The sequence below is a fragment of the Plectropomus leopardus genome, chromosome 16 (assembly GCF_026936395.1).
Source record: "Plectropomus leopardus strain MGB_pleo_1.0 chromosome 16, ASM2693639v1, whole genome shotgun sequence".
Taxonomy (NCBI): domain Eukaryota; kingdom Metazoa; phylum Chordata; class Actinopteri; order Perciformes; family Serranidae; genus Plectropomus; species Plectropomus leopardus.
The window spans coordinates 8047940-8068726 of NC_142191.1; the positions used below are offsets into that span (position 1 = coordinate 8047940).

The 20787-nt window shown below is 40.8% G+C and overlaps 1 protein-coding gene across 16 annotated transcripts in view; it reads right to left on the reverse strand.

Moving 5' to 3' along the window:
• Nucleotides 1-20787, reverse strand: part of epb41l2 (erythrocyte membrane protein band 4.1-like 2) — a 71650-nt gene that overhangs the window by 38422 nt on the left and 12441 nt on the right. For 15 of the 16 annotated variants that reach the window (XM_042503169.2, XM_042503167.2, XM_088089344.1 and 12 more), the window contains exons 2-6: nucleotides 12756-12988; nucleotides 12474-12659; nucleotides 10102-10356; nucleotides 3350-3454; nucleotides 3064-3106 (exon numbers count right to left, since the gene is read on the reverse strand). In XM_042503169.2, coding sequence (XP_042359103.2) covers nucleotides 3064-3106; nucleotides 3350-3454; nucleotides 10102-10356; nucleotides 12474-12659; nucleotides 12756-12974 — 808 coding nt within the window. In that variant the 5' untranslated portion in view covers nucleotides 12975-12988. Of the gene's footprint in view, nucleotides 1-3063; nucleotides 3107-3349; nucleotides 3455-10101; nucleotides 10357-12473; nucleotides 12660-12755; nucleotides 12989-18490; nucleotides 18706-20787 lie in introns of those variants that run through there. The other variant, XM_088089338.1, reaches the window with a different exon arrangement.

Sequence of the window (20787 nt, forward strand, 5' to 3'; positions counted from 1 at the left end):
TCGAGTACTGTAACGATGAATTTCATTACATTCAATAAAATTCCATGAACTTTCCAAAGCTTTCAATGATTTTTAACAATTATTCTATTCTATTCCTTTTTTCCATGACTGTAAGAACCATGTGCATTATTTAGTTTTTGAGATATGCTCATTTTAATGAGCAGAATACGAAGATATTTTGAGACTGTCGTTTCTCTGGTGCCAAAGAGCATTTTTGCACAGTTTTGCAACGCATGTAATGCAACATATTGATGTCATCATGAGCATACAATAGATCGATTTAAACAATCATGCAAACAGCGACCTCTGCCGCTGTCCACAGGACAACGGTTTTTAAAGGGTTAGTAATTTTTGAAGTGTAAATGCAACTGCCAGAAGTAAAAAGCTGACGTTTATAGACAGCTATAGGCGATCAACATTACAGCTGCATGACTTATCCTCACCACCACAACCTCTGAGGCTGGACCAGTTGGAAACCACTGCTTTAAAGGATCTTTCGACATGGTATAAAATTACGTATGTAGGTCAACTGATGACTTATGAAGGAATCTGACCATCAATTATAAAACATGCCTGCTGCATTTTAGCATAGGCAGGTGTTGCTTGCTCTCATCATAAAAACCGAATTCTGCACTGACAGCATCATTAAAGTGAGACACCAACACTATAAAGGTTTGTCTGATTGGGGACAGAACATGTGCTGCTGCAGTTAAATATTAACAACAGCCACACGCACTGCAGCCGTCTCCTGACTGGACTGAATCCAGACCCCTCAGCCTCTCTACTTGGCCTCCAGTGACATTCAGCCCGACTCCGAGGGTGAGGCGAAGCTTGTTCTCATTATCTATCAAACTGACATCTAAGCAGGGGCTCATTTGCATGGATAAACATTTAACTGGGCTGATTTTTGTGCTATTTGTCACAATGGATTTGACTGCAGTGCTTGTTATGATTTTTGGGTTTAAGTTTCATTTTTATTGGCTCTCAGTCCCATAGTGAAAACGGATACTTCAGTTCTTGGAGCTAAGTTTTTCTCTCTTATTTTTCTTTTATTTTTGTTAAGTTCTGTCACATTTCCCCTCATTTTTCCATCTTCCCTCAATGTGGATTTACCTAATTTTGATATGATTTGTCTCCATTTTGTATCCCGTCCTCAAACCATGATGCCACAGACACAAAGAGCAAAAACACCCACACAGCTTTGCTCACACTGAGCGGCACTGTAGGCAGGAGTCTAGACACACACTTCACTTCATGCCCACACCACTGAACAAATGTGGTATTTTTGCCCCCGTTTGTAAAGCCCTCCTCCTGTAGGAGTCGACTGCAACAACTTTGTTTTTGATCTTTATGTCACAATTTGATCCAGGAAAACTTTAAAAGGTAACTTAAAGGTATCTAAAACAAAATCTAAATGCGCACTGATGCTCCAATTGATAATCTAAAACTGTGGGTTGCCCGCATCAATTGCTTAATTTAAAAAATGTGGTAAAATTTAAACATTTTAGTGGGTCATAGGTATGGTAACTTTGGGATTCATGATTCATGATTCTTATATGTTAAATCACACTGTCACATCACTGTTTTTCTTGCCCAACTAGCTCAGATTTATCCCTATTCAAACATAAGGAATGCAAGTAGAGTGAGACAGAGCTGGGGGAATTAAAGTCGTGCAAGTGATGACCAACAAATAAATATGCTATCATCTTACATCATGTGGAAAAATCATTAACTAACAAGAATTTTATTATGCACACCAGATGTAGCAGCTTTGATCTTTCCAACAATATTCAAGGACCCATAAAAACTTTCAGTGACAAATGTTTAGGTCCCAGCCTGGTATGTTGTGACGCACCAGCCGTGACGGCCAAATGTACACTGATTGCAGAGCGGTGTCAAACCTGTCATTTGTGTGCTGCTGCGTCTTTACATAAACACGAGCAGAAAACAAGTATCCAACTCAAATGATACAGCCTCTCTATCTCACTATAAATATTCACACACACACACACACACACACACACACACACACTCCCTCACACACACACACACACACACTCACACACACACACACACACACACACACACACACACACAGAAAAATGTAAACAAATGAACACACGTAGCCTGTTGCACACCACTCACCCATGTACCACAGCAACACAGCCACAGAAACACAGGCATGTATGTTCACACACTCTGTGGTGTTTACACATACACACACAACCTCACACAGTCGGCACACACCCAACTACCTCACATATGCTAACTCTAAAATAACACTTTATGAGCCAAAATGATATGTTTTTGTTAAGCCTTTCTCTTAAACTTGAATTTTCAGTCTGAGTGTTAAAGCCTGTTTTGACTTATAGTGTGAAAAGGAGAAGCAAGAAAGAAACAGTGAAAGAAAATAAAAGAAAAGTAGAACAGAAAAAAGTAGTAGGAATGTAAAGCATTCATTGAAGAAAAGTCAGGGTGTTTTTTGCATATTCTTAAAAAACTCTTACAAAAATTATCTAATCACAAACCACCAAAACCTCTGTCAAATAAAATGACAAACTGGAGAGATGGCAACCTGATTAACCTAAATTCAAACAAGATCCTGTTTGTTATGAGTGCATGCGATCATTAAAAATAAAACAAAGCTTAAACTATGCTTGGTTGCTCCACACACTTGATATCTGTCCATCGACAAAATATGAGATGCCGCACCTCGCCTGGCATTTATAAATGAACAAGAGTTAATAAAGAGATCGATAAATAATGAAGCAGAGCGATCACACTGTGGTAACCTCGTCCACGCTGCCAGCTCTTGCAGGACTGCTGTCGTTTGGTTTCAAGTGTCTCCTACTTTGTTGGACTTCATTGTGATGCTGTTTTTTGTTTTTCCTTCCATATGGGGACACTTGAACTCTTTTATTAATTCAGTATTTATATTTAATTCATTGCCTTTTGGCTCCTGTATTATGTGAAACATGTTGTTGAAGCAGGCAGGAGGAGATGAAGATGGATGGATGAAAACTTAAGAGTAAGCAAGAGAGTGATTTGAAAAGTAAAACTTACTGCGTATCTGTCTCTTGATTTCCTTGGTCGGATCCAACCAGCACTAGAGTGAGAGAGCGAGAGGCAGTGAGACACAGAGCCGGAGGAAAGTTTACTTTTATCATGAAACAATGTCACAAGACACGGCAACTGTGTCTGGAGTCTCTATATGTGTACATTCCTGAATTATTTGTACATCCTGTGTGTGTGTGTGTGTGTGTGTGTGTGTGTGTGTGTGTGTGTGTGTGTGTGTGTGTGTGTGTGTGTGTGTGTGTGTGTGTGTGTGTGTGTGTGCGCATGCGCATACCTTCTGTTCATGGTTGTCGATGTATGTGAGCCCGAAGTAGTCTTTCTCCATTAGATTCAGGTGCTCACACACCTTAAAGAACAGGTATTGGCCCTTAGCGCGTTTCTGCAGAAAAATAGAATCAAAAACAAAAATTAAAGTTTACTGTATATTTTTATGGGAAAACAATATTTATGGAACAGTTTACCCCCAAATAAAAAAAAGTATATTTTCCTCTTTAGGCTAATTCATACTCCCTTTACAGACGAAAATTGTATTCCTTTATGTTGGAATAGATAGAGGGTGAGGATGGACGAGGTTGTAATGATGAGTAATATGTTGCACTGCATCCACTTTTTGCAATGTCTGTAGTGATTCCTAATGTTTATTGCATGATGTTGTTGTTTGGTTAAGTGTTGTTTGTGTTTTGTAATTCTGTGTATCCATGTAAAACAGTTGAAGTCCTTGGAGACAAGTCAAATTTCTAAATTATTTCTGATAATAAAGTGAAATCAAATGTATCTTTTAACGGAGGAAGCGATGTAGACGGCAGTGGTCTATGAGGCCATTAAATACGTCGCGTTATGTGGATGGAGAATTCTTGTCACAATATTATTGATTCACTCCGTTCCGCCATTTTTTATATGTCCCTGTCGTCTCCTGCAATCCTATCTTACTTTAACTACGCTAAACTGCGACCACGATCTCCGGTAGTGCTGCTCTGTTTTGACTGTATCTGTAAGCTTTCAGAAAACGTGCACAAATACAGACAAAACGATGGCACTGTACGGACAGAAGGCTGTCCGTCTCTGTGTCTAACAATGAGCATAAAACGAGCCCTTAGTAGTGCTGTTAATAAATCTAGATTGTTTTGGTGTGAGTTGCAGAGTGTTGGAGATGTCGGTTGTTGACACAAAACAATCTAGACTGATAAATATAACATACATGTATTCTGATTTTGGGGTGAACTGTTCCTTTAAAGCTACTATATAATGTTTCCAGTTATCAAGTTTCAAATGTCATTCTATAACTTGAAGAAAAAAACTTATTTTGCATGGTCTAGTGAGGTTTTTATGAGGTCTCTGTTCAATTCTCTCTATCAATGCATCTCTGTTTCCACTGTTTCATTACATCTGTCCCATTATTCTCATCCTCTCTTTCTCCATCTGTCTCTGAGCAACGCATTCCTTCATAGGCCTGATGGGGGCCTTAGCAATAAAATCCTCCACACTCAACTATGACAATGACATTTAGCACACATCCATCCATGCATGCGCGAGCGTGTACGCACGCAAACACACAACGGCGCCCTTTAGACAGACGGAAGGTCAGACACAGAGCGGGTGGAAAAAATATGAGAAAGAATGAAATAATTAACGTTCATTTTTTTTCAGTTAGTCAGCGCAGTTTCAGTCTAACACTGTGCAGACACACACACACACACACACACACACACACACACACACACACACACACACACACACACACACACACAGAGTGGCATTACGCAGACAGAGTTACAGACAGGGCAGAGAGCGTGGTGAAAGTGGAAGGAAAGAGGATGAAAGAGTGCATTTTTCTTCTGGTCCTGGGACAGTTGAAAACATCTGCGGTATTTTCCTATACTTGGTCAAAGATATGCGCCACATTCACGTACTCACAACGTAGATGCATTCTGAACGCCCAGAAAATGTGAGAATGTGACCTTTCGGGGTTTCTGTGTCTGTGCCAACGTGCCTACAAGCAAGGCACTACCGAACAACACCATCACAAATCAGAGGATGTCTGTCACACATAAGCCTCTTTCACACATAGTTCACGGTAAATAACTGGGATAACTTTCGGGCACCGCTAGTGACTTTCGGTATTCAGACATGAAACATTCAGGAGCATTTCCGTGCATTTTCAGACACCCCGTGGCAATGCTGGAATAGATGGGGCAAGTGACAGAGCAGCAGTAAGGCAACGCTTGGATGCAAACTGACATAAAACACTTTTTTTTAAAAAAGTGATTCGTTTTTGTACTTTTAGTATAAATAAGGTGCCAAAGTGCATAAAACTGCATCAAAATAGAGTCAGTGGAGGATCCCCCGCACCCCTTTAAAATGGTCCTAACGCACCTAACTGGTGTGTTCTAAAATTCTATAAACTAAATGTCCTAGAACCCTAGAAAAGTCCTAAAATCTTAGAAACATGTATTGGACTGGCCCCTGGCCTCCTGTCATTTAGCAAAAGTGGCCCCCAAGCAAAGCAAGTTGAGTATCACTGGCATAAATGCTAAACCATAAACAAGTCACAGATTAATATGTGACAGCGTGCTCTTGTGATTGGTTCGCTCACTCCACAGTAAAGCGTCTTTTGTCAGACAGAAGAATCCCCTTGCGTACTTGTAACCTGCAATGTTACTGCTTTCATTCACAACACAATTGTACCGTCATTTTCCCTGAAATTAGCTGTATGGGTTTCCGTGAATATCGATCTCTGCTCTTGTTCACACATGATCCCAATGTAGGTAATGTTCAAGCATTTCATGAATAGACTACATGCATGAAAGTAGCTTTAGACACTTGAGATGTGAGTGTTTTTTCCAAATAAGCATGTTCACCATTTCAGAACATTTTGCCATGTTAACTGTTGATCACTGACTTTATACATAAATGGCTGTTAGACACTTTCCCATTTTACAGCTTGTGGCCCAAGCAACAGAAATCACTGTAAAAGCTAAATGACCGTAAAGAACTATTTCACTGCTGGAAATATGGTCTCTTCGTAAAACTAGGCTGTCTACGCATTTGAAAGAGAGAAAACTTAGGTAGAAAACCTAACGGACAAATAAACGCTCTTGCTGGTGGGTGACGTGATGCAAACTCATCGGTTTGACACAATGACAGCTGGCTCGTAACAAACAATCTCATATTACAAAAGTACAAGAGGGGAGATCTAGGCACTTGTTAGATAGAGAAAAGTTGAAAATACTTCATTTACAAATGTTGCCCAAATTGTTATGATACAAAGCTGTTTGAAAATTGGTTCGGTATCCCTTGAATATCCAACATCACCAAGTACAAAACTGCTCAAATTGCAGATCCAGATCAATGAAGTCATATAAATATAACCACAAACAAGAATGAAACCACATAATGGTTATATAAGAGCTACACAGATAGAGTGCTTGTCTGTATCTTGTTTTTCTGGGCTCTTCTGTATGAATCAAACCCGGTGCAGCTGCGCCTAATGTATGCAAACCCTACTTGACTCATGTCTGAAACCTAATGAATTCTATGAAACGCTACGCTACTTAAACCGTGTGACACTCAAATCCTGCTGAAACCAATACTAATGAAATTCTTAGAAACAGCATTAAGACCATGTGACACTAAGACTCCCCTTTGAAACCCGACTGTTAAAGAGGGGCGGAAAATTTTTGCGTGAGATTTCATTCAAGGCCTTACGACTCATTAAATATGCATTAAGTTATCACACTGGAATACATTTGATGCCATGGGTTAATAAATAGGACAGCTGGATGATAGAAGAGTAGACATGAAGAGTTAGAGTTGAAACTAGTGTGTGTGTGTGTGTGTGTGTGTGTGTGTGTGTGGTATTGTGTGTATTGGAGGCCTGCTGGGCAAAACAGAAAATTTAATCTCTGGAATGCATTGTGCATCTCTCCCTCTCGCAACCTAACTATGCCAGTGTGTGGAGGGTGGGATAGATGGATATGTGTCTATGTATGTGTGTGTGTGTGTGTGTGTGTGTGTGTGTGTGTGTGTGTGTGTGAGTGTGTGTACTCCAGGACAATAGCAGTTAGTCGCAGTATCAGCGTTTTCTGTTGCGAGACAAAGCAGCTACTGTTCAAACCACTGTGGACACTCACAGGCACGCTGCTGGGCGTTGCCATACTGTAGATTAGGGATGAGGGTTCGCTGTGGTCAAGTTAAAATCCACCAAACTAAATGTGAAGATATAGACATGGCGAAATGCTCACTTTTCCGTTGAGGGGCATTTAAACCGGGCGCATAACTGTAAACAGCTCCAGCGGACCTGGTCGGTGGCTATTCTGGGCTGCTTCCCACTGAATGTGAGGGAGTGTGGGAATGTGAGGAGGGGTATAGCTAAAAAAGCACATGCTGCTTGGGAAACACAAGTGTGTGACCACAACTATGGTAATAATGTGAAAAACACACGTTAAAAGACTTTGATTAATAGACAATAATGGAGAAACATTTCTGATCAAATTATTCATTCTTTTCTAGCACTTAATTATTAAAATAAAACATTTCTGGGTTTCTCATTTACTTTTTTAGGGTACCTCAGAAATCACAGACTCGCATTCAGAGAGATAGTTTTAATAACTACTTACAGGGTTGGGCCTGTGTAAAAAATGTCTAACCGGTTTGATATTAAGCCAAACACCTGACTGGACCAATATACTAAATTTTACCACTAGGTGCCGCACTTGACTTTGCAGATGCTCTCAGTGAAACATGGATGTAATAAAGAGAACTTGATACAGCATTGAAGGACACACACCAGCCGACACCTTGACAGTTTTCAGTGTTAGGTGAGAGAGACGCTGTGCGCCACTGCGTGTTAGGTGAGAGAGCCCAGTGTTCCTGCGACTGCTTGACTGCTTTGTGACACTTTATAGTTTGTAAAGTTAAAAGAAAAAAACGCAGACAGTTATGCAATACAATAATCTGTGGCCGGTGTTCTAGATTAGTCTGTTAAATTTCGTTGCACGTCTGAAATGATGTGTGTCCTCACTATAGAAGATACTGAAATCCTCCTGCTCTGTGCTGCAGGACAGAGCTCCAGAGCTGCGGGGGCCTTTCACGTGTTTGTGTTCTGGTGCTGCTCATACCGAAACAAAAGTGGCTTGACTCAGTCAATTATCCCGTCAATAACCGTTGAGTAAAATGGTCTTTCCTATCACCATATGCGTGACAGGCGCAGCAACAGTATCACTAACAACCAAATAAAGAATAAAAAAAAAAAGCAATATCCAAATGCCTGAATTGATAACCGAATACCAAGCCCCATATTTGGGTGCAGCCCTAATAAATAGATACATCAGAGGCTTTGACACCAGCAAGTGAGTGTGTGTGTGTGTGTGTGTGTGTGTGTGTGTGTGTGTGTGTATAAGGGGGTCTTGGGCACGTGCTTGTCAGGGAGTAACAGATGCAGAAAACTAATCTGGTGGGACCCCCATAATCTGCCAAGTTTCTGTGTGTGTGTGTGTGTGTGTGTTCTGGTCACCAGACAAGCCCCTGTAGTGTGCTCTGCTGTGCTCTGCATTTATCCCCTAAACCACGCCCCAAACAATGTGAGCGGGTGCTTCTGCCATAACTGCACTTTGGGTATGAGCTTGGGAATATTTAACTTTCTGACTCACACACACAACGACACACACCAGATCTGATCCTATTAACGATTACATCATTGACACACTGGCACTCACGTGTGGCCTGCTCGATTAGTAATTAGGGGTGTAATGGTGCACAAAAGTCCCAGTTCAGTGTGAGTTTGGTTCAGCGGAAGAAGGATAGGTTTCTTTGTCTTATTTTGGACAGACAGTGGTGCAAGCGTCAAAGAAACAAAATCCTCTTGCTGCAGTTTGAGGTAACATTTTTTCCGCTAGCGAATTTGGTAAAATATTTTAATTATAGAATTAGGATGATTTCAAATACTTATGTATTTGACTGCATGAACACGTTCCCAAAAGGCAACAGGTCAAAACAGGCCATAAAAGAATCTCTTATGATATGAAATTGAAACTGCAAACTACATCAGAGACACAACAATTAACTGATCAGTTGTCAGCGGTTAAATTAATTGTCTCTTTGATGATAGAGTAATTGGTTTGGGTAATATATTAGTAAAAAGGGGCAAATTCCAGCTCCTAAAATGTGAATATTTCGTGTTTTCATTACTCCTCTATGACAGCAAATCGAATATCTTTGCGTTGTGGACAAAACAAAAGAAAAACAAAGAAATTTGAGAGTGTCATCGTTCAACATTCAAGGGAACACTGATCGAACATTTTTCACCTTTTTGTGAAATTTTAACGCTAAAACAACTACAAAAATAAACAGGCACATTGTCAATGAAAATATTTTTTAGTTGCAGAACTAAAATACATAGAATAATAGACAATAAATGTTGTATATTAAGAGAAGAGTGTTTTATTGGGTTCCACCGTGGCTATATTTAAACATTTAAAGCACCCAAACATTTATCATCACGGCAATCGGTACATCTGGGTGATGGAGTCAAATGAACGTTAGCCTGTTAGATGTATGTCCATCTACATCGTCTACATCGGTGGACCAACACTCACACACCATCCTAATCTTATACACAACTCTGTTTTTGCTGCTTTTGCAGCTGACTGGGAACCCACAGGAGGCTCTTTCAGCTTTGACGTTTTATTTGAGCTCACTATGGCGTGACTGACACACACACCTATCCACTTGTGCTAACCGGTGGTGGAAAGTAACAAATAACATTTACTCAAGTGCTGTCCTTGAGAATGAATTTGAAGTTTTTGAGCATTCTCTTGTCATGTTACTTGAGACTTTTGTCTGCTGATATTACCACAGAATTTGGTATTTACCCTCCACATCTTCTCTTCTGCTCCACACCCACATTTATGTGCTACATTGTGTGTGTGTGTGTGTGTGTGTGTGTGTGTGTGTGTGTGTGTGTGTGTGTGTGTGTGTGTGTGTGTGTGTGTGTGTGTGTGCCTCTCTCCAAGTTTATTGGAGTCTTACCTCGACCTCGCAGGAAAAGTCAGTCCCGTCCAGGAGATTCACGTGGCACACCACCAGCTTCATCTTGTTCTTCCTCACCAGACGAAGAGGAGACTGGAAAATAGAGGTCTGGCCTCCTCCTCCTCCCTCTTCTTCACCTTCCACCTCTCCTTCCTGCTCCTTCTTCTGCTCCTCTGCTCCCTCTCCCTCCGTTGTCACCGTCCCCTCGTCAGGACTTTTCTCAGCACTCTCTTCCACCTTCTCCTCCTTGGCAGGCTGATGGAGTTTGTGAGGTGCAAGAAAAAAAAGGAGAAATATAACGCCAAACTAGTTACATACAGGGATCCCTGTTTTGTCCGTCATGTAAAAACGTATAATGTTGCTAAAAAAGTCAAAATTTGTTCAGCAGTGAAGGAATTCTCCTAAAATCTGACTGCCCAAAGTCATAAAAGAGGGAAGACTGTGTTCTCTCTGTTGTTTGGTAATTCCCCCTCTCATCTGAATTTGCTTTTAGAATCTGCGGGCGTTTCTTTTGGCCTGATTGCTGAAATGTTGATGTCACTGGGTGGGCCTGGGTGGCCTAATGTGATCACTGGATGGAACAGTTAATGTGTGCGTGTGTATGAGGCAGACAGGCTCTGTGTGTCTCGCTCTCTCTGCTGAGCAGCACTTTAAAACAGTCTGCATGCTCTGCTGCTGCAGTCTGAGCATTGTGAAAGATGCAATCCGACTATCTAACAATGTCTCATCCCTGGGTTTCTTGTTTGATGCAAAGAGCGATGACGTCTGTGTGTGCACAACAATACGCAGCCAACCAACAAAGGAGGAAATTTGTTTAGGCAAAATCTTTTTTACCAGCTTACTGTTAGAGGACAAGTTTGATGGTGGACACGTTTCCTTGTACATTTATGTTGTTAAGTCAGAGAAAACAGCCCAGTCTTCCGAGAAGCAGTGCAGTGATGAAAACTAGTGCAAGATGCTTTCACTGGCAGTGGTGCTCCTCTTCTCATGCAAATGATTAAGAAATAGTTCCACGTTTTGGAAAATTCTCTAATTTGCTTTTCTTGCTGAGCGTTAGATGAGAACATTACATTTATGTCTGCTCAAGCAGCAGAAACTCTAGGAAGTGATGCTGATCTGTAACCACTCAGGGTATGTTAACACCGTCAGATTTACATCATTTACATTTATTAGTGTGTCAACATTACAGAAAGGATCCCTACTGAGATAGGCTTTTTTTGTTAAGGATTAAGTGCGAGAAATATTGTTTATTTAATAATATTTCTCTATCCCTATCAGCGTCAGGTTATGGAGAGACTCTGTGCGCTTCATGGTTCCACCATTAGGTGAGGAAGAGCCCTGAATCCCGACCACCGACAGTTCAACGTAAGGTGAGAGGGAGACACGTGTGCGAGCCTGTTCTCTGACTGCCTGACAGTGGTTGTAGTTATAACCCAGAGAGTTATGCAATACAATAACCTGTGTCCTGCATCCGAAATTTTAAGTGTCCTCATAGTGGACGATACTGAAATTAATCTGCTCTGTGCTGCAGGACAGAGCTTCACTCAGGGTGAGCTGCTGTTTATGTTCCAGTGCTGCTCACACCGACACAGAAATGGCTCGACTTTGTCAATAAACCCGTCAATAACTGTTGGGTTAAATGATCATTCCTGTGTGTGTGTGTGTGTTTGATGAGCCAACAGAAGAATCATGATAAACAGAGAAAGAGGTGTTGGATTTTGTGACCTTTCTATGCACTTTTTGTGACATAACATGGCTTGTGATCTTTTTTATCATCATGGACAAACTATTATACACCTACAAACTCTTCATAATAACCTGACAACGCCCTGAGAAACAGAAGCACGTCATACAAATCTAAAATGTGTTTTTAACACAAACATTGAAATTACATTTGTCCTCTGCAACAAAAAAAAACCTAAAATGAATACAAACCAAATTAACAAACCTTTGAATAGCTGATATTTGGGTCCAGCCCTAGATAAATTTCAAAAATTGTTGTTCCCATTAGTGACTTTGACACAAAAACACAAGAGAATAGTGTCCTCATCAAGAATATATTATATTTGGCTATATTTGGCCACTAACTGTATATCTGTCCATTTTGGTTAGCAGCCACAATGAAATAAAGTTTCTATTTAGTTTCATGCTTGCACACTTTATTTTACACCCTGTTTTTGTCTGTCTCTAGCTGCCATTTAGCAACTGATATAAAGGTTTATTTGTGTAATGAGAGAATGAATAGACACACATCACGCTTTACGCTAAAAGGACATAATCTGTGAATTTGCACGCAGATTAATGGAAGACTCTCCATCTATATTTCAGCATGTGCACTGATGGGGAGAAATAACACTGCGTATGACCACTACCTCAGTGTCTGCGCTGTTGGTGGAATGAGATTCTGCTTCTTGTTCCTTCACTTGCTCCGACTTTACTGCCTCCTTCTCTTCCACTTCCTCTGCGTGACCGTTCACTTCTGGGGCAGGCCCGTCCTCTTCCTGTGTCGCCTTGCTTACAGCTTCCTCTGTGGGTGGGACCTCCTTGGTAGGGGAGGTCTTCATGGGTCAGGGAGAAGAGAAAAAAATAATAAAAATCCAGTAAAAATATTAATCAGCCATGACAATACAACACGCCGATAATAAGAATTTTACCTGGCTCTGAGACTTTTGCTTCTTAAGCCATGTTGGCAGGTATCGAGCGATTCCCTTTCCCTCTTTCCCCTCTTTCTCCTTCTCTTTGTCCTTCTCCTCTCCTTCAGCGTTGGTTACTTCCTTGGTCTCTTCTGCGGCCTTCTCTGACTGGTCCGGCTGAGTGGCGGACTCCTCAGCTTTCTCCTTCACCTCTGTCTCAGAGCCCGCTTCTGTCGTCATGGTGACACGTCAACCTGCAGATCAAGGAGAGAGAGGGTTTTGATTTTAAGTATTGCATATTCCCATGTGTATTTTTATCAAAAATACAACACATAGATTTCATTTTGGGTTAATTTTAATTTTATCAGTTTATCAGCTGAAAACCAGTATTGGCTGATATCTGCCTTGTTGACTGTAATCTGCCTATCTGCTAATATGATGACGTTTACATTCACATGGCTGATGTTTTTCTGTTTTTTATGTCAATTATGTGCAGGCTAAAAAGCATGGTTTAAGACTAACTAACTAAGACGTAGTCCCGATGTCCCAGGTACAATAGAAAACATGTTTAGGATGTCTTCAAGATGAAATGATGCAGTAAACTTATTATTGACGCGTCAGAAGACACGCCCTGTTGCTTTGCTGATAATGTTAAAATTGTGAGCAACAAATGCATTGAATTGAATTGAAACCAGCAGACAGCTGATTAACGTAAGCTTTCAGCAGCCAGTGGCGACAGCTAACTCCTAAACGAGGTTGCATCAAGTGATATTATGATGCGTTCAAGCTCTCTTTAGTAAAAATCTTTGTTTCCATGGCACAAAATTGAGAATAAATAATGACAAAAACAAACTAAACAACTGCAACAACAACTAAAACATCAGTATCAGCTGTGGAAAAAGCTGTCATTTTAAAAATGGGTATCAGAATTTCACAGTTGAAGCATCTCTAGTTTATTCATTGGATATGGAGGGATATGCAAAAAATATACTAAAAAACGAAAAAGAAATGAAATAGCTTCTGTTGCATTCATACATTTAATAAGGATATCATCTTGTTTTGGCTGCTGGTATATCTCAGAGAGCTGGAGAAAAATCACACTGCGTGACTGAATTTGGCACAAACATAAATCTTTCATGGCACACAACTTGAATTTTACTCTGCAGTATCTTTTATAAATGAGCCACATAGATTTTTTTCCTTTACAATGGGAGTAAGACAGAATGGTGGGCAAAGACAATATCTCTGGAAAGTAATTAGATCCTTTAAATCATGTCATGTAGCTAATAAAACACAAATATAAATTATATTAGGGTTATATAAGTTATCTGGTTCTGGACCTTTAAATGTCTCACAGCTGTTAGCACTGTGAGCTCATGGCTGTTTGAAACATTAGCTCTTGAATTGGAGTCGTCCAAGGCTCTTTCACAAAAGCACACAAAAACACAAGAGTTTAGGATGTCATTATGTCACACAACGAGTTTCATCTGGGTTTACAGCTGGTTATAAGCAGCCACACACACACATAGTGAAAAAGGGGGAAATTACTCAATTCCTAATATCTGACTCATTGGTTTTACACCGCAGCTGTGGTGAACACACACACTCTTCAACCCAAATATCTTTGGCAGCGCTGTCCACACACACCCTATTACAGCAACAGACATCGTTATTCAGCATGACACTAATTTGCTTATAACACTCGATGTCCGTGACATTGGTATTAAGGGGAGGCTGAGGTCAGAGTGTGCAAACCTGCCCACAAAGGGTGTCTACCTACGTGCACAGTCTGTTTTGGTTTCTACACAAGCAGCTTCAGGCTGAGCGTTAAGCATGATTCACACAATATTTAGTCATCCACTGTCCTTTCGATTGTTTTGAAGCTTCCTCAGTCTTTTTTCTTCACATTATGTCTCTCTGGCCCCTCCCCCTCAAATTCTATTATTCATCACGTCGTCTGAATTTTACTCTCTGACCATCTTACCAGTTCTCTGACGTTCTCTTTTCTGCCCTGCCACCTTTAATAAGACAGGACACACACACACACACACTTACACACACACATCCACAGTGCAGCAGTGGCGTGTAGGGAGGGGGGTGGGAGTAAAAATAGAACAGGTCTCCTTACGCATGATCGGCTAATGAGGCAGGGAGGGGAGGAGGGGAGATGGATAGAGAGAGGTGTGTTTTTAGGTTTGTGCAAAATGTCAGATGCAATATAATGCTGTGTGTGCAGGTGCAGATAAGGAGACAGACGACAAACATAACTGGCCAGGGAATCCCAGTGATATAACACAACAAACAGCACTCACCCCCAAAGCCCCTGGGTCCCTTTTTAAGCCGTAAACCTTAAAGTCAGGTCACGAATTTCATTTTAAGCCAGCGTGGCTGCAGGATGGAAATGTCTGTCAGTCAGATGATCATTCAGTCCGTCACTTTGGTCCAGACAACACTTTCTCAACAACGATTGGATTGATAACCATTAAATTCGCTGCAGTCATTTATGATCCCCAGAGGCTGAATCCTAAAGACTATAGTGATCCTTTGGCTTTCCACCTAGCTCCACCAGTATGGTGTAAGACAGCTGTCAAAAAGATGTATCCATAATTAATCATTCTTATTTGTAATTTTAACAATTTCTATGTCAAAAAAGTTGTTTTACACAAAATTCTGCTGTCATATACATGAGTCTGTGAAATTGGGTTTGAGTTTGGATTGTTTTTATACGAGTATGAGTGTAAAATCTGTGAGTGCAAAGTCTAATGAATACAACTCACGTTGTGAGCACGAATCCAAGTTTACGGGTACGAATCGAAAAGTGCTGAAATGACGTCACTGAGGTCACAGTCATGTCGCAGGGGGAGTAATCAATCCGCAATTCCTCCAACTGCGCATGCCCCAGAGGCAAACATGGAGGGCAACAGCCCCCAAGTAGTAGCGGCTCCAGAGAAACATCACAGGCAATGTCAATCATAACGTGCACTGCACAGCCATTATTTCTTTCATAAAATCGAACCATTATGTATAATATACATTTCTTGGAGTCACAAACTTATTGCTTTAACTTGCCGGACTCTGTGGGAAATTACCTGATCTGTACATATATATAAACTGCTCAATCTAAGGTAACAACTAAAAGATTCTAAGTGTGAGTTGATTATAAACTAATGAAAACACAGTTAGGATTGTTATATACTACTTTTAGCAATAGATCCCCGTAAATCCAACCTTTAAGTAACCCGGTTTGTGTCATCTACCCACCACTAGTAAGCCAACTATGAAAAAACTCTTTTGATTCACTGTTTTTCTATTTCGGGCACTTCATATATTCATGGTTCAAAGAGGATGAGTCTAAATGACTCTGCTGATTTTAATCCACGTTGAACCACCTTGGCACTGATCAGAGTGTAGCTGTGTAGTGCAAGCCTGATGACACTGTTTCACAGGGTTTTAAATGTGCAACCATTTGTGAAATGTTTGAAGTGTGCAGGCTGCCATCTGTGCAGGGGACCCAAAAAAATTTTAAATCAACTTGAGCATATTTTTGTCCCTGCATGTGAGATGATGGATTTGGTCCCTCAGTCTCCAAACCCTTAAGTAGAGTCATCAAAGCAGGTCTGTTACTACCTACTTACTGCAGTTCCCACTCCTCCTAGACTCTGTGTTTCTCAATGGACTAGTCAGCAGTGTAGTCTATGTGTGTGTTTGTGTGAGTTGGCATCAGAGTGCAGCTTTTTTTTGCAAGATGTTCGTCACGGCCTCTTAGGCCTGCTTTAAACTGGCCCCTCTCTCTCTCTACACCGGGAACCTTGTTCTACCTCACTCACAAACTTTAACTCACCCTCTACTCTCTCTCCGTCCCTCTCTGTCCTCTACTCTCCGGCCCGGGGTGCCTCTTTCTCTTTTTCACTCATCTCTCTCTCCTCTCTCAATCCCTTTCTTCCGGGCCCCTTTTCAATTCCCCTTCACTCGCATTATCTCCCCCGAAACCCCTCCTCTGACTCTCTTCTTCCCACAGTCCATATAAACAATGCCAGTGACATTATTACAGCCTCTCTTCATACATACACACGCACATACTGAATGGTTTATGGCAATAAAACCATCTGTACAGCATTTAATGTACATCGGTGTGAGGAGGCTAGCAGTCTGCACAGTACAGAACTCTTATATAAGACAGCAGTTTCATGTTTAACATGATTTCCGAAGGCTTGTATCATAAACTCATCTCCTGTATGAAAAGGGTTGAACTATTGTCAGATGTTTTGTGTTTTCTTTTGTTCGTCAAGAAAGTATCGTCTTCTGTCGAGAGTCGATATGTCCCAGTTTGAAATACAAGCAGCCTTTTCTTTCAGTCTGGCACCACATTTCAAAGGCTTTCCAGGTAGAGGTGGCAAAATTTTAATGTTTTGTGATGTAAATGTCTTGCCTTTTATTGTATTACTGTTGGCTTTACTGACAGATTGCCAGATAGCTGCATTAAAATGTGGAAATGCGGTGCCCAATGCCCACCCTTTGGCCACTCTACAGTGCACGCTTGCTGGACAGGAGCTAGCTAGGGGCAACACTCATTGTGTTATAATCGCTAATAATGCTGTCCCGACTCATGGTTGCTGGACAACGTTGCTGCAGAAGCATAGTGGCAACTCTCTGAACAGTCAGCTGGCTAGCTGTGCTAACGTGCAGAAAAACAGTACCCACCGCCCACCCTCTAGTCTCCACTGGTCAGCTAACTGTAGCCTTGGTCGCTCTGCAGTACGCACCACCCCAGTCAGGTGGAGGCTTGCTAGCAGTGCTGCTAATTCTGCTATTAATGCTCCATCCCACCAAAGGGATGGTATCGCTGGTACATGACAACCAAGCTCCAATCTTCCCCCAGGTAGCTTCAGCGAGAGAGCGGCTTAATTTTAAGCCACAAAACCTCTTTAGCATTGTTAACTATGTTAGCACCTCTAGCCGTACTGACAGTGACAGCCCAAAGTTATAAGCTGTGATCACAGAAAGAGCTGCACTGTTAGCTAGCTCCCATCAGACCATGGTTTGTACAGTACAGTAAACTGAGTAGTAGTTAAAGTAACCTATAGACCGAAATGTGTAATTGGTCCAAATTTTTCTTGGCAGTTAACCAATTAATGTAAAGCATTGACACCCATAGTCTACAGGTAAGAACTGCACAACTTGTGTGTTGCATTTTTTCTGACTATTTCACTGTCGATTAGCAGTGTTCGAGTAACCCAGTTATCCAAATATGCAGAGAAAAGCCTGAAGATTGAGATGAGGTATTTCTGGGTTTGTTTACATGCTTTTTCTGATTCAACAACACTGATCTTTCCCTCCATCTGCTTCTCTCACTTAGCATATCTCCGCTGATTTCCTCATCTTATCATCATCTATAAGCTTACATATTTGCTGGCTACTTGCTCTTGAAAGCAGCTTATCAGTATTTATTTTAGTTTTAGTTAGCATTCTTTAATCTCATTATTTGCTTATCTCCAATCAGATTATGATGTTTTCTTGACACAAATTCCACCCGCTGGAAGTATTCAGCAAACACATGACTGTCACAGCAAAGATGAAACATTAACTCATACTTATGCACTGACTGGACCCTCTACCCTCAGTAAACAGCTCCTTTAGGCTTTACTGCTGTAATACAAAACACTAATTCAAGCCTTCCCACACCTGTTACTAGTTTTTTTAAATGAATGATTGAATGAATGGTTAAATAAACTGAAGGACACAACTAACAGCCTTACCTATTGTTGCTCTCTTTTTATTTCCCTTTGTCTCTTCTCTTTCCTTCTTTTCACCTCCCAATTCCCTTCTATTTGTTTTCACTTTCTTTTGCTCTTTATTGCCTATATTTCTCTTTCCTTCACTTCCCACTTCTAAGCAAAATGCCTGCCCTACAAATCGTCATTGCCATTTTCTCTCTTCCATCCTCTCTCGTCTCTCCCTCCGAGCTGAGCGTCCCTGGGGACTGACGCTCGGAGAAACAAGGGCAGAAAACCAGAGGGTGGGGGTGAAGAGGAAGTGTGTGAAAGAGAGGAGGGGAGCGGAGGCAAACAGAGTGAGGAAGAGGGATGGAGCGAAGTGAAAGATGATGAAGGAGAAAGGAGAGAGACCACACCTTCTGTCCATGCCTACTGTGCCAGATTAATAATGGATACTGGCATGAATCTCTACACTGAGCCATTACCTCCCATTCTTGGCCTGCAATATTTCAGACTGTCTCAATATCTAGGCCCAATCAAATAACCGATCAGGATCGGTTATTTTGAGCATGTGCCCCGCCCGATCTTTTGTTTACATATGCCGTCACACAGGTGTCACAAACCGAGAGCACAATTTGCAGCAGATATTCAGGTTTTATTGTAATGTTGAAACTACAATAAGTAAAAACAGTTGTTTTTTTCCAAGTTCAACTTAAGCTGCTGCACCACTTACAGTCAAACGGATTTTGTTTTACTATAATGCTGTAATAAGCCGAATTGTGGCCGATTTGTTTTTGTTGTGACAGGGAATGTTAAAGTTTGGCTGTAATAATATTAATAATAGATTTTATTTGCTACATGGTAAAATGATTATCATAAAAACTGATAAGAACAACCAAAACAGAAGCATATTTAAAAGTCATAAATAGGAGCATAAAAGCAAGGAGAGCAACCAGCGAGATGTCTGTTAAAAGTCATAAGTTTTTACTAAAAAGGAACATTTTGGGTCCCTATAAAAAAGTGATTATATCACTCATTTAGTGTTTGTACTTTTATTCAGAAACAATACTAAGTGGATTTGAGAGCAGTCTCTGAAGACTCATTTCAGTTCGTTTGCTTTGCTATTTTTTGGAAAAAAAAACAAATGCTGCACTAAGTGGTTTTGAGAGCTATTTCTGATGACAGTTTCCTTTGTTATTTTGTTGAAAAATCAAATGTTGCACTTAGCGGAATTGAGAGCAATTTCTTAGGACATTTTAGTTTGTTTTCTTTGTTATTCTGTAAAACTTAAAAATAAAAAAAAACCTTGGGAACAATTTGAATGCAAACATTTTTTCTTGTATTGCACTGCTAAGTTATCAAAATGTCAAGCATATACACTGGATTGATTTTAATAACTTTCAAGTAACTGAAGTGTGCACTGTGCAGATATATTATCCAGGTAAATACAAGTATCAGAGCAGGACTCGGTACAGGCAGACACTCTATATTAAATCACTTGGATTGGGATTATAGGCAAAAAAAACCTTAATCAGGACATCCATAGCAACTACAAATTACATTTAAGGAAATAAAGCACTTAATACAGTTTAAGATCAGATACCCCATATGAGACCATGTCCTCTTTTTTTTCACTGTCACAAACATCACAATGCACAAATACAAACACCAAGCTCTCCCACTTACAACTTTATTGCTGCCTGTCTGGCTTTTAGGGGCTGTCGTCATGGCAACAACAACTTCCTGACCTGGCCTACGGTCGAGAGATAAAATTTTATGGAGGGACAGACACAGGACTGAGTGCAAAAGTCAAGAAATAGAGAGAAAAAAAAGACAGTCATCTTGGTGGCTCCAGTGGTTTTCACATCTGTGCTTTTTTTTTTTTAGCTGTCTGATAAAGCAGATATGACAACATATACATCCTCACCCACCCCGCTCTAAGGGGTAGAACGGGGGAGGATCAGGGAGGAACTGGTTTCCACGGCAATGACATTCACGGACTACAACAATAAATCCCCACGGAGACAAGAGATTACCACAGCAAAAATACAGATTAGTGGACAAGCACAGAAGTGACAATAGAGATTATTACCGTGCCTAAACCCATTTCAAACCGCATCAGATTTGCAGCAGATATAACGTGCCGGACCTACAGGAGCTGCAGCAGCTACTTTCCCCTCCCTCTTCTCATCCTTACTGATGCAACACCAGTAAGAGGCGCTTAGCTTACAGCAGGCTGTTTGCTAGAGCTAGTAGCACTTAACTTGCACCATATTGTGTCCATTTATTTCATGTTTAATGTGAATTTCAGGAAAACAAATTGTCAAACAAAGTTTCTC